Source organism: Podarcis liolepis, assembly GCF_965112155.1.
Source record: "Podarcis liolepis genome assembly, chromosome: 8".
In the NCBI taxonomy this organism is placed as follows: Eukaryota; Metazoa; Chordata; class Lepidosauria; order Squamata; family Lacertidae; genus Podarcis; species Podarcis liolepis.
In genome coordinates this window covers 88,109,656-88,124,156 of record NC_139560.1, presented here as the reverse complement: position 1 = coordinate 88,124,156, position 14,501 = coordinate 88,109,656, and the positions used below count along the sequence as shown (strand labels likewise).

The 14,501-nt window shown below is 39.4% G+C and overlaps 1 protein-coding gene across 1 annotated transcript in view; it reads right to left on the bottom strand.

Moving 5' to 3' along the window:
- Positions 1-759: 759 nt before the first annotated feature.
- The window catches only part of XRN2 (5'-3' exoribonuclease 2), a 60,281-nt gene continuing 46,539 nt past the window's right edge, over positions 760-14,501 (bottom strand). The window contains exons 27-30 of the mRNA XM_083519141.1: positions 12,982-13,118; positions 8,998-9,067; positions 4,450-4,594; positions 760-1,331 (exon numbers count right to left, since the gene is read on the bottom strand). Coding sequence (XP_083375267.1) covers positions 1,275-1,331; positions 4,450-4,594; positions 8,998-9,067; positions 12,982-13,118 — 409 coding nt within the window. The 3' untranslated portion in view covers positions 760-1,274. The remainder of the gene's footprint in view (positions 1,332-4,449; positions 4,595-8,997; positions 9,068-12,981; positions 13,119-14,501) is intronic.

The following is a 14,501-nucleotide window of genomic DNA, read 5'->3' as shown; positions in this document are numbered from 1 at the left end:
GTAACATCTAGTGCACATTAAAGCTCTTATTTGTAGCATTAGTCCTCCAATACCTCATTCACACATGCAATTCATCCGTTGATGTAGCAGCCATCAAGCGATGAACATACATGTGAACTAGTCCTGTCTTATCCTAGCTTTGGACATTTTATTATTATAAACTGGCACCTGTTCTGAATGCCTTGCCCAAAAGGAGGCATATAAGCACAGAAAACAAATGAACAAGTTCCTAGAAAAAGAGAATCCCTGCATATAGGAAGACGACAATTCTATTAATGTTTCTAAATTAAATGTTTTAGGACCCAGTTCAACTCCCCTTCCTGCCACGGCTGATGTGGGAGTTTCCTGCTGCAAACCTCCTGAGAGCAGAGAGCTGGGATTACGCAAAGGTAGTATACACCTAGTGATGTGGTAAGGGGTGAACTATAAATTTCCCGTTAGTGTATTTGTAAAAGAAGTGTGGAAAGCATTGCTAATTTATCTAATTTAATGGTTGGGTAAGTGCTTCAGGAGGAAGAGGCATTTATTTTAGACCATTTATTTTTAATATCTCAAAGTCAAGCTTTAAGAAGTTACTGAAGGAAAGAAGAGTGTTTTCTCTCTCTTTCTCTCTCTCTCTCCCACACACAGTTTGCTTTAGGAGGCAGGCAGCATAAGTGGGTCCTGTGGATGAAGTAGCAAAGGAATAACTCAGCCAAACTTGAGAACTTCTAATTCTTGTCTAATAATATGAAACAAACTGCATAACAAAGATACATCGATGTTGTAAAAGATGAAACTTTTACTTCAAAACTTCACCAACTTTTTTTTAAAGGGACAAATACATCAACAATGAAGCACTTTAGAAGGAATGCTGACCAAAAGTCTTTAAAACATTGTGCTTGTAGGTAGCCTCTAAGCTAACTTCCACAATTAAAACACAATTTCTGTGTGTTTTCAATGCTATTCTTCATAGGACAAACCTTTTCCTAGCTGTGAACCAAAGGGATATTCTTATGTGAATACAAAAGGCATCAACAATGTAGTAATGCAATAAAACCACACAGTAAAGACAGAACAGGACTCCTGCTTCAGTAGACTTTTCACACAAGCAAAATAAGCGCTAATTTCACTTGTATTCTGCAGTACAGTTGTAAAGTAACATATGTATCATATCAAATCTTATCAGTAAAAATGTACGCAGTTTAAAAAGAAATTTATCACCTAGAAATTACTCAGATGATAAAGATGGTATTTAAAAAAGGATTATTTTAAATGGTGGAAATGCCAAAAGCCTAATTCCAGTTGTATCTTCCAGAAGATGGTGGCAATGGGTAAGGCCTTCCATAACCCTGCAAAGGAGAAAGATAGTATTACTCTACTTTTTCCAGTCATAAGGTAGTACAAAACAGAAAGAAGAGATTACAAGAAAAATAAAATGACATGCAAATGGAGGCACAATCCAGCCCAAAGTTAAGCAATTTTATGCCTCATCAAATCCAGAGAGAATTAAGGATGTGCTTATCTTTCTCTCTAAATCAGTAGGTCTTAACTTTGGCTTGGATCATAACCCTCAATTGCCACCAATCCTTGAACTCCATTATAGCTATTTTTATTACCATTACTATTAAAGTTGTCATTTTTTTCTTTGAGTAAAACTGGACTTTAAAAGTATAAGGGGAACCTAAAACGGAAACTTGGTAAATTAACATTACAAAATGTATTACAAAACATATTTACATGGAAGTTTAAGTTTAACATTAACCCTATTAAATTAACTGCTTGAGACTTGAACTGACCAGTTACTCTTGACCAGTAACATGAAAGTATTGTTCACATTCTTTTATTTGCACTACATTATGCAGCCTGCAAAAGGGTTATTCAGCTATGTGAACAACAGAATACTAAGAGTTAATTCAAAAGTTGGCAATTGTAAAAGAGGACTCTTTTGCAAATATGTACAATATTTCAATAAAATACATTTTGACATAGGGTACAAAGTAGTAAATAACCTTATAGTTTCTCTGAAAGGGAACTTAGGGTAACTATTTCATGCTATGCTTAATAAACAGTACTTGCATCTATGCAAAGGGTTAGCAAAGAGGCCTGTGGCCAAAATCCGATCTCCAGACTTCTATCTGATGCCCCAACACCTGCTATTCCATAGGCAGCCTGGTGTGTCTGTGGCAATCCTGTGACAGGTGAACAAAGCATTTGATGGGCTGATGCCACGTGGCCTGCCCACAGATCTATTGGGAAGTGTTAGAGACAAAAAGGAATCTAAGGCTGTCCTTGAGTATGGCAGGTATATTTTGGGGAAAATTTTACAAATGAAACCCAAACCTGAATCCAATTCTGGGCTCCTATTTAGGCTATCTTTTGAAAGACAAAAGATCAAAGTAATAATCAGCAACCAATCCTAGCATTTGCAACTTGCAAAGTGCCTTACAGAAAACTCTGCATTCTTCACTCCATCCCCATAGCTTGCAGCAGCTGCTAATGCCAACCACAAACACATTTTCAGCTGTTCTGGTAACTAGAAGTGGCTAGCATGATGCACTTTTTATTTGCAACTGTGAGACATGTCCAGATGTGGAGAACTTCAGTTTTTCATTTTCAATAGCCTTCCCCGATGAATGGCTTTTGAACAAGACCAGGATGTACACCCAAGTGATGGTTGTGTGAGTGTTTGGACAGCTCCACCCCCCTCGCAACTGTGGTAAGAAGCACCCACCAAATGCTCAGGACAGCTTATCAACAGTTTGATGCAATTTCAATAGAGCTTTCAGTATCAGGTGTTTAAGGTAAGAATTGCGAAAACACTTATACTCTCATGCAATCATCCCAGTAAAGGCACAAGTGCAGACCTGAGATATCAATGGATTACTGTGTTTTGGTGCCAGCAGTGAACTTGAGGGGGTGGGCTGGGGAGAGAATCAAGATCTGGAATGCAAGATCTGTCTTTCAGATTGTGTGCAGTCTTATAAGAGGGATATCAGATCAGATTATCCAAAATAAGAATTTATTTTTGAAAAAGGGACTATGCAGACCTACCACAGGGGAAAATTACACAGGAAACAAGTTTTTAAAGCAGAATGATAGCTGATCCTAGCATTAGAGAGTAGTGAAACCTCTTCAGAATGCTACCTGTTTCTACCTATTCAGTTACTCTTGAAAGAGAATTTAAGGCTAAAATTTGATTCTTATATTATTTCAAAAGCTAAGGTCTGTCCCAGAAGGTGGCTCAATAATTTCCACATTGTTTAGTTTAATGTTTTTAGTTATCGTTTGCCTATGTACACAGTTTTCAACTGGTTAGCATGTTGTATGCCTACTTATATTGACTGGATTCTTTATTGCATGTTAAAAAAGAAAAATTAGTAGCAATATTTAATTCAGGCCTTGAGATAAAAATATCATTTTTATTTTAGGCAAAATATGTATGGCTAATAAAAGAAGTCAGAGATTCTTCAAAGGAATGAGGAACCTGTGGCCTTCTTGTTGGACTTTAACTTCCACCAGACCCAGCCAACATGGCCAATAGTCAAGGAAGATGGGAGATAGTCCAGCAACGGCTGGAGAGCAGGTCCTCCACCCAGTCCCAGACAAAAGCAGGACCCTTCACAGGCAAGCTCATCACAGACAGAGCACATGCACATCCACGACAAACTGCCCTACATGACCAAAGGAAGCAAGCTAAGTCCCACAAAGGCAAAGAGGGTCTGGAAAACAAGACAGAGCTCCTATCTAGCTGGCAGGGGCAGGAACCGCTCCAGTTCCTCCTCCCCATGGAGTGGCCATGGGGTGGAAAGAGGATGGAGGCAGCAAAAGGACCCTCTCATCAAACATATTCTTCTGGTAACGACAATCCTTTGACATTTTGTGGTGGCAGGTATTTTCAGCACAGGATGTGTGAAAATTGTTACAGGTCTAGATATCAGCCACAGTCCAGATAAAATTATTCATCCTTATATCCCATTAAAATTAACAGGACAACATTAATTATAATGAGTCTTAACCACAGTTAGATCCACAGAAAAACTCACTGGGTGTTCAAGTACCTTACTGTGAAACTGTACTCTTTGCTAAATGATTAATTTACAGGAAGCCACTGTTTTAGGCATGTCTGATATGTGTGCAACCATACATGTGCACATCACGCAGAACCTGCAAGTGACCCAAAAAGTCACAAAAAGGGGGCGGGGGCAGAACGGGTGTGTGTGTGTGTGTTGTAGGCTTTTTCAATGATGTTTCAAATATACACAATTTCACTTAAACACATAGTGCCTTGGAGCACTCCTTGGGAGTTTCTTGTATTTAATATATCCCATACATTCAATGACTATACATGTGATTTTTTCTTTAGCCAAAGAACATCCTGTTATCTTTCAGGATTGAGATTACATTATACCCCACTTTCTTCTAGCTTGCTAGAGGATCACAAAGAACAACCACACAGCACTTTGTTACCTGTCTTCCCCTTTCCCTCCGATCATCGGGCCTTTGTGGGTAATGCATTGGTCCACCTGGGCGTTGGTACTGATTTTGTTGGTACGGTTGTCCTTGCGAATGAGGCATGCGGTTCCATGCAAGAAGCAGAGTGGCCCCGGAATTTCTGAAGAAAAAACATGTATATCATATGTACAAGTTTTCTTACCATCTGTCTAAAAGCTACAGTAAGTGGCGTTAGATATGGCACACCTCAGCTTATTTACAGAAATATTAAGCACCTCTTAAGAACCAAGCTTACTGTTATATTACAACAAGTTTGCTTCTTTCCTGGTAGTGGAACATTAAACAAAAACTAAACTAAAAGCAAAACTTTCTGTTTGTCTTTTCACTCCCGTATGCTCACTGGGAACAAACATAAGGATTTAAAAATCTTTGTCAAATTCAGATTCAGGTTTTAAAGATGTCCTGAAAGAATATGGTCCATTTGGTATTGCTGCCTCCCCAACCTGCCTCTGCGCAGGGATTTGAAGTATAAAGAAAAAAATCACGTCAGCAAAATGTAACATTATCTCAAGAGTAAACAAGCGCCAGAGTGAGGCTTTATTTTGTGGACATCCAGGCTAATCTGGGAGTCCATTCTTTCTAGTTAATTGCAGGTTGCAAATGAATTCTTACTGCAGAGTAGTCTGAATCCAGGGTAAGGGCTTTAAGCGTTATCTCCCCCCATCCATTATTCAACTCAATATGTCAGAAGGTCTGATCAGGAAACCTTTTCAAGTTCTATTGATGCCGTTTTCAATTGACCACAGTGACCTAGCAACGTAAGCACTAATTGGCATGGACCAACCAACATTTGGCATACTGTTTATATGGGAACACAAATGCAATGTCTTATTATCACCAAGAATGCCACCCCAGATTACCAACAAGTACTGTTTTAACTGTACCAGTATATAGCAAGAGGTCATATACACATGAATATATACAGGAACATGTAGTTTGTTTTAGTTATAGTTAAGACCTAAGCTCTGTCACCCACAGGATTTCCTCTGTCTTAACCAAAAATTTAAAATACATTTGAGCAAAATGATGTATCATTAGCAGGACCAAATAATATAAAGTAGCTAAAAGGTATCATCTGGCTAGTTACATGATCAGTATCTTGGGGAAAGTACTGGAAAAACCAATTCATGTACTTTGAGCAACAGTCATCAAGTGCCTAGTGTTGTTGTATAAGTCAGAGTTAACATTTCTCAAGAGTTCCTAGTGGAACTCTACCAAAGCTAGTAGGCTAGGATACAAAGATGCACTTTTCTTGTTCTGCAAATCCAACAGAATTTTAGACTTGCTTCGCTTAAGCACCAGCAAAACATCTATTGAAACTGCTGCTTTCATGGCTGCTACCTCCTACCAGGATAGGAAGTCTATGTGAATGGAAGGCTATTCAGTAACTCCAGCCTCCCACCAATACATAGAGGTTAATTCCTAGGGGCTGTGGGAGCCTTGGCCCTCACAATAAAATATTTGAGGTGGCCAGGTCCCCGCAAAGTTGATAGGCATTCCCATTCAAATAGTGTGTGTGCACTGTGTCATGTGATCAATTTTGTGGGGTGGGGCTTTCCTGGGCCCCCACAATATTTTATTCAAGTTGACACCCCTGCACCAATAAAGGTAAAGGTAAAGGGAGCCCTGACCATTAGGTCCAGTCATGACCGACTCTGGGGTTGCGGCACTCGATCTCGCTTTATTGGCTGAGGGAGCTGGCGTACAGCTTCCGGGTCATGTGGCCAGCATGACTAAGCCGCTTCTTGCGAACCAGAGCAGTGCACGGAAATGCTGTTTACCTTCCCGCCAGAGCGGTGCCTATTTATCTACTTGCACTTTGACGTGCTTTCAAACTGCTAGGTGGGCATGAGCAGGGACCGAGCAACAGGAGCTCACCCCGTCGAGGGGATTCGAACCGGTGACCTTCTGATTGGCAAGTCCTAGGCTCTGTGGTTTAACCCACAGCGCCACCTGCATCCCTCCTGTACCAATACCCATCAGTAAAATAAATAGGGCCCTTCTTCCCCTTGGGTTGCCACTTAGCAGAGGATAGCAGAGCACTACTTTTGACAACCAGCACTCTTCGTAAGTCACTAATGTGGTGAGAAGTCAGGGATTCCTGGTTGTCCACTATGAAATGGCTTATACTCTGAGGTGAACCTGGCTATATGTGTGGTTTTTCTGGTCCATGAAAGATAAAAAAAAGTCTTTCTGCAACATTCTATAAGAATGGAACAACTGCCCTACTGGATTAAAAAAAGATCCACCTAGCCCCAAATTCTGCTTCCAGCAGCAGCCAAGTAGATATTTTCAAGCACTTGAAAACAAAGCAAAATGGCGCTTGACCCCAATACCTAATTCTCACAGATGCAAGATTAAGCCATGAAAAGCTTCAACTTTCAAAATTAACCTAGCAAGTAAATCAGAAGTTGAAAAGCTGAAATCCTATCTTACAGACAGGGATCCGTTCATGCAAATTACTTTGCCTGAAACAAAGTACCACCAATGTCTATTCATACCCCAACCTTTATTCCATCGTGGAACTCAAGGCAGAATATATGAGATTCTCAGGCAGCCCCCCCCCCCCAGTTATTGACCAGACTCAAACCTATTTAACTTCAGCAAGGTTGCTACAACATGTACCTTCTGAACATGCTCTGGGTCACCTGATACCAACACAGAATTGTGTGAAATTGATAATACAAAGAAAAATCAAGCTTTTGCATTCTTAGTCTCAGACAGCATCTCAGCGGTGGGGGGTAGAAATGTGTTTCATCATACAACCTCACAGGTAGTCAGGTCCTATAATGAAATGAAATATCTGAAATGGGCCCAGCTGTTGTGACATTTGAGAATTATTTCCTCCTTCTAACAAGTGAAACAGTGGATGTATCTTCTAGCCCATCTTGATTAAACTTTGATAGGTCTGCCACAGTGAGATAAAATTGTTTCAGGGAGCTGATCAAGTTCATGATATAGCAAGCAGGTGGTCCTTTGAGAATACCACATTTACATAAATGGTTCTTAAAGGCGGGATGGAGGCTTCTCCAAAATGAATGATATCGTCCTCCTTGACCTGCCATTGTGGTGAGCCCATCTTAACTGAAAAGCAGACCAGAATACTGACATAGGTTGCAGACATTAACTGCCCACCGAGATTAGCTGGGCAAGTGCCAGGGGGTGGGAGAGAAGGCAGCACTCTAGCCTTTTTGTAAAATATTTCAGGAATCTTAAATGTGTAATCTCCTTTTAAAAAATCTGACCTGCCTTCCCATTTAACTTGGAACAAGAACGACTACAGCTAAGCAAACTGCTTGCTTTTGGTCTCAGTTAAATGCAGGGGGGCTCAGAAAGGTTTATTTACTCTTGACAGGGGGGAGGGGTGTCATAATGAAAGCATAGCATATTATGCTGTACTTATGATTTAACTGATTTAATTTAATAGCAGTACAAAAATCGATGAAAGCAAATTAATGAGTATTCTTGATTATGACTATAAAGAGACAAGTCACAATGTTCTTGAACTCTTTTTTTTTAAATGGCCTACAAATATAAGGAAAGTAAAGCACTTCAAGATAAATAATTAATCAGAATTCCCCTCCAATCAGAATTCCCATATACTCTTGGAACTGTGATAGCAAAATTAGAAGGCGATTTACTCAATTTTTTGTTATTAGGTGTTCTCTTATAGCAAGGAACAATACATACAAAGAAAACATATGCTCAGTTTAGTAACTATTTTATTTGTATTATCTTATTTTGCTCTACAGATATAACAGAATTATTCACAGATACACTTTCCAAACCCCAGGATATCTGGTTTTAAGGGCATACAATCAGCTTCTCAATGAAGGGACACACATATAAAACATCCCTTATTATCAAACCATGTCACATTCTCTCTGTTCCATGGTACTTATTGGACTGCAGATTCCTTAATCCTCCTCAGAGTCCCTCCTGCATTTAATTCAGTTCAGTCTTAAGTAGTTAAAGAAACTGTTTTCAGTGGCAACTAATAACTACTGACCTACAGTGACACTGGCCTACAATAGACTTGTCAGGCCTGAAAAAGCTGCACCAAAGAAGCTGATTAGGACTTCAAGAGGTTTGTAGCAAGAATCAATGGCTGGTCTGTACTAATGCTGTGGTTCCTGCACAGTGATGATAAAAGTGGACCACCATTAGTTATGCCTCATTAAGCTCCACAACTCTCCTAAAAAGAAATTTGTTTAGCCTGTCCAAAACCTAATGCAATTTTAAGCTGTCTGTGTTGAAATTCATAGTGCTTCAAAGAGAGAGAGGCCAAAGAGCCAAGAATGCTACAGCAGAAGCATCAACAGCAAAGTTAATTTTGAAGTTTCTGATTATTAAAGGAAAGGTCTTACAGAAACCATCCAAAGATGGGTTTAGAGAGATATTTAGAGAGATCTTATAACAAAAATAACAGTTATAGAAATTCTAGGAGTTGGTTTCCATTGAGACACTAACATATGTAATTAAAAGGAAATTTTTAACAAATACCTGTCAAATCTTTGTGGTGGGTGCTGAAAGAGAGGTGTAGGACCTTGCCATGAATCTTGGGGACCAATATCTGTGAAATTAAAGCAAAATAAAATATAAACACAGATGTAACATATCACAGTGAACCACAAATAGGTGTATTTTAAGACTTATTACAAAAACAAGTAGTTTTAAATCCTTACACAGATAAGAATTCTAGAACTTTTAGTTTTAAGAATTACAAAGAACACAGCAACAAAAAGTTAGTATTTAGCAAAAAATTTGGTAAAGGGAGAAAGCAAGCTGCCCCTCATATAATGTGTAAGAATGGCTTAATTTCCAAAATTCTATTGAAACACACTTTGGCATGGAAGCTGTGAGGGGAGAATTAACCTCTTTATTGCTGTCACTGATCAGTTAAAAGGCATATTGCCAATTAAATTTAACTCCAGTAATATTATTAAAATCTCAGGTGGCCTTCTGTGACATGGAGAAATGTGAGATAACTTTCAACTGCAAAACAAAAACAGCCACTCATTCTTAGAAAGACCACTTTAATATATTATCTTTTTAAACCCTTCCCTCCCAAAGCCCAACAACTGCAGCCCCATCAATTAAAATTTGCCCCCATGAAAATAAACCAAATCATTCATTGATTGGCAATCTCATTCTTTTTACTCAAAAGACAGCAAGAAAGGCCAACTTCCAGGCATGTTTGTTACCCATCACCAAGCTTTCCACATGAGGTGGCTATAAATCTGAGAAACTAAGTACTTTTAGTATAATCTGTATTAGAAAGCTACACACTAGGTGAACTGTGGCTAAGGACACCAGGAACTGCAACCATCTGATGCTACTAAAAGACCACCCACTTACGTCTTTTCTTAGCTCAAAAGTACAACATACTACAAAGATGTACCAGCGACAACATCATTTAACAAGCCATGCAGTTAAATGGCTTCTGTTCTTTTAAATAAATGGACCAGTAAACAGAATGAAAGAAATATCTAATCAATAGATCCCTGGTGAGTTCAAAACACTTACATCATTTATCAATCAAAAGCTTCAGTTTCAGTGACATCTTTGATTATCCTCAATGATGTTTAAGTGCCACCTAATTATAACAGCTGGATTCAGAAGTTGTCCAATGGATTTACTATGACAGGACAGTAATGTCCCTGATAATGGGTTAATATTCAAGAACACCAGGGGCTAGCAATAATTCACTGGAATGCCACACTGCCTTTGTGAATCCGAGCATTAAAAAAGGCATGGCTGGAAGGAAACCTGAGGCTCTCTCCAGGCACATTCAGACTGGATGGCCTGAACAAAAACCTTTTATCATAGCAGTTGAATGAACCGTGTACAGTGCAGGCATGTCTGACTGACACCAATGTAACTTTGCTGGTGGAAATCCAGCCTAATTTTCAACACTGGCAATTCCTGCTTTGGCTGCTGTTGGAGCAGAGTAATTCATAGAGGCCAATGAACAAAGCTTTTTGCACTATGTTCCTAACTGGTCAGGCTAAATTAGGGACATCCCTATACCAACCTCAACATATAAATACATTTGTGGCCAGGATTTGAAGCCCTTAAGGTTTGAGGTTCCTTATGCACTAACAATGTAAGACAACACCATCATAAATTAATGAAACTAAGACAGTACGAATCTTGGATTTACTTTAGGAAGCAACTGCTATTGTAATGGTAGTTTAATCTTAAAAAAACTCAAATATTCATGTGAGATGATGCCCCTCTTCATTCCATTATCCCCCACCACCTCTGCCTCACTCACAAAAAGAGGGTAAAACTCAGGATTTCAAAAAGAATAACATAGAAGTGAAGTGCTAAATGAGAGTAAATAATAATCTGGATGCATTCTGATATCTGCTTTCATAATTGTTAAGAGCAGTTAGCTCAAAAAGTACTGGTTTGGACACTTCTCTAACAGCACTGACACTGTTATCCAAATATCTGTATAAACTGCAGAATTCCACACAAAGAGACAACACTGAAAATAGTTCTTCTTACTCAAGGTACACAGCACACACCTAAATACCGTAACAGAAAGAGTTGCAATGCCAAGTTTCTACCTTTCATCATGGCAATGTAAGAAAATAGGTAAGTGAGGAAACATAAAAACAAGAGGTTGACATTTCAAAAAGGTACAGAAAATGAGAGAAATGACAGTTAATATTTCATTGGTCTTGAAAATGCAAGCAATTCCTAGAACCGATGCAACGATTTAAGTTGCCCTCTCCAGTAGCAACTGAAGTGATAACTTATGTAATCAGCATGGCAATCAAAGCCAAGACTTCATGTTTACTGATTGAAAAATGCTCCCCCCCTTTTTTCTTTTTGATTAGTGGAAAGTCAGCTAATTGACAAGTTTACTGACTGAAATGAAAATAATAAAATCAGACACTCTGACAGCAAAATCCAAGCCTGTATTCGCATAGTACTTGCAGACTCCACTTGACTCCTGCAAGCTATCAGCATACAATTATTCATCAGCTGAAAATTGGCACATCAATGTGAAATCAGGGAACACCACTAAATCCCCCCCCCCCCAGCTAGCTCTGAGGGAGCTGAGATTGGATTGACTGCATTACCCTGCTATACTCTAATTTTCATTCACTTACAAAAAGATGTCCTGGAAAATAAAAAGCTTAGCATGCTAAGTTCACAAGTTAATGTTCTTAGAATATGATGAGATTTAAGGAAACAAAAGTGAAGTGGATTTGAATAATTTTATCACACAGATGGAGTAAGATCTTGACAAACCAATATATTGACAAATATCTTCACCCTTATTTCTCAGACCAACACTCCTACCAAACGCAATGATACATGAACACATGATACTTATACAAGTGCTAACCAACCACATTGCTAGAAATCCAGGAGTCCTGGCAGACCTACTAGTATGTAAAACTATGGTTGAGTGGTCAGGAGCAGGCCACAAAATGGAATGATTTCTCCTCATCTCCCTTTAGCAGGGCCTTTCTGTTGCTGACCATGGTTGTGGAAGACCAGAAGCTCAAATTCAGAAATCATCTTCAAAACTGGGCATAAATACAAGACCATAAACACTGGACAAAATCTCCCCTTTCTTTTTCCTCTACTACCAGTCAGCTGGTTTTAGTCGTTTTTGTATTTATTACTGAGGTTTGATATCATTGTAATATCATTCAAAAACATTTTTCCTGCAATGCAGAAGTGAATTTATATTTATTAAATTTCCTACATAAATTAAGGCACCTGTCTTGTTATTTTTAAAAACTACCTAAATAGAGCAACCAAACTCAAACTCCTAGACATTTTTTGTATTTTTCCCAAGTTTTCATGAGTAACAAAAGGCATTTACAGTGGTACCTCTGGTTACAAACTTAATTCGTTCTAGAGGTCCGTTCTTAACCTGAAACTGTTCTTAACCTGAGGTACCACTTTAGCTAATGGGGCTTCCTGCTGCTGTGCGATTTCTGTTCTCATCCTGGGACAAAGTTCTTAACCCGAGGTACTACTTCCAGGTTAGCGGAGTCTGTAACCAGAGGTGTTTGTAACCCAAGGTACCACTGTATAATGCTTTAGACACCCCATAACAGCACTCTAAAGTAGGCTTGTATGACTCCCATCCTTGCTTTACAGAGGGGAGGGCCTGAGAAAGGGAGAGAGAGTCGTTCCCAAGGCTACAAGTGGGTTTGTTCTTCTTATAAAATCTGTACTGAGGAATTCCTGGATCATCCTCTTAGCCACTCACTGCACCAGTTCTCAACTTGTACTGTGAGGACATGTTCAAACAATGATAAAAAGATGTACGATTGTGAAGGCCCAGCAACAGTGATGTAGGGCTGTGAAGTTTCAGTAACAGGAAGGTTAACTTAAACATAAGTACTAGATGGCAATAGCAAACCAAATATCACATGCTTCCAACTGGCCAAATGATTAAATAGAACCTTGAGTTCCATTTTTAAAAATTAAAATAGAAAGGGGGGAGAAACTTACTTGAAAGCAATTTTGGAATCTGTTGTGGTCTTCCCAGCAGTGGTCTGTAAGTATTTCCCTGATTGTAAGCTCCAGGGGGAGCAATATTGCTGTAAACTCCACTTCCAGAATGTCCTCTGTTTCTTGACATTGCATGACTGTAATACGGAAGGGAAGAGAAATGAAGGTATCCATGGAAAAAGGCATCACACACATGGCAGCAGTGTTACATTTCACACCTGAACAATGGTAAATTCCTTCACCTCTAGGCAAGGCGAGACATTAATAGGTCGGCAAATCTTCTAGGAATGATGGGATACACAGCCGACGTCAGGCACACCTACCACTGTACAAAGCAAGAGTTGTGTGCCCAGGGCATCTGTACATACACTGACTGATTTCTTCAATTCTTTCTTCTCCAGAAACAGTCAGAAAGAGCATTTAAGTTAGGTGAAGATAAAAAAGGTAAAGGACCCCTGGATAGTTAAGTTCAGTCAAAGATGGCTATGGGGTGTGGCACTCATCTCACTTTCAGACCAAGGGAGCCGGCCTTTGTCCACAGATAGCTTTCTAGGTCATGTGGCCAGCAGGATTAAACCGCTTCTGGTGCAACGGGACACTGTGATGGAAGCCAGAGCACATGGAAACAGCATTTATCTTCCTGCTGCAGCGGTACCAATTTTCTACTTGCACTGGTGTGCTTTCGAACTGCTAGGTTGGCAGAAGCTGGGATAGAGCAACGGGAGCTCACCACCGTCAAGCAGAACGCACATAACATCTGAAACAGTTCTCACTCTCTCTTCCATTGGCTCAACTTATGGAAAAACAAAAGTGGTGTCTCTTAGGTGATTTATTCAATTATGATCACAACTGGACAACTGAACCAGATTCCTCAGAAAGCTGGGGTTTTTCTCCCCTTGAACTTCTCCTAACAGTGCAGATCAGGGATTGCTTTGGGATGCTCAGACATCAGCCACTGTGGTTCTAAAGTTTAGTAGGCATTAAAAAGCCCCCTAGTCACTTGACATGGAAGGACACAATTTGTTACAAGATAATACAAATATGAACAGTCTTTCAGAAGTTCACAGAACTTCCCCATCTGGAAACAAGACATTTAATTGCTGTTGTTAGCAATTCCCTTAATCTAATTAAAATAAGAAGAATGTTGCATTTAACCTTAATCTACTCAACACTTAATATATGCCTGGTTCAGTTTATTATTGTTGTTGTTTATGAAATTTGTATGTTTCCCTTCATCTGTAGATCTCAGAGGGGTTCACAATACAAAAATACAAGGTAAAAAATTCAAAATACATAATAAAAACAAAAAGAACACAACAAACCAATAACCCCCCTTCTCTCCACCACAAACATGTTCAAAAGGGTATCAGATGTTAATCAGCCAAAGGCCTGACTGAAAAGGAATGTTTTCACCTGGTGCCTAAAGGTGTATAATGAAGGCGTCAGGCAAACTTCCCTGGGGAGAGCATTCCACAAAACAGGGAGCCACTGCAGAGAAGGCCTGTTGCCACCCTCCAGAC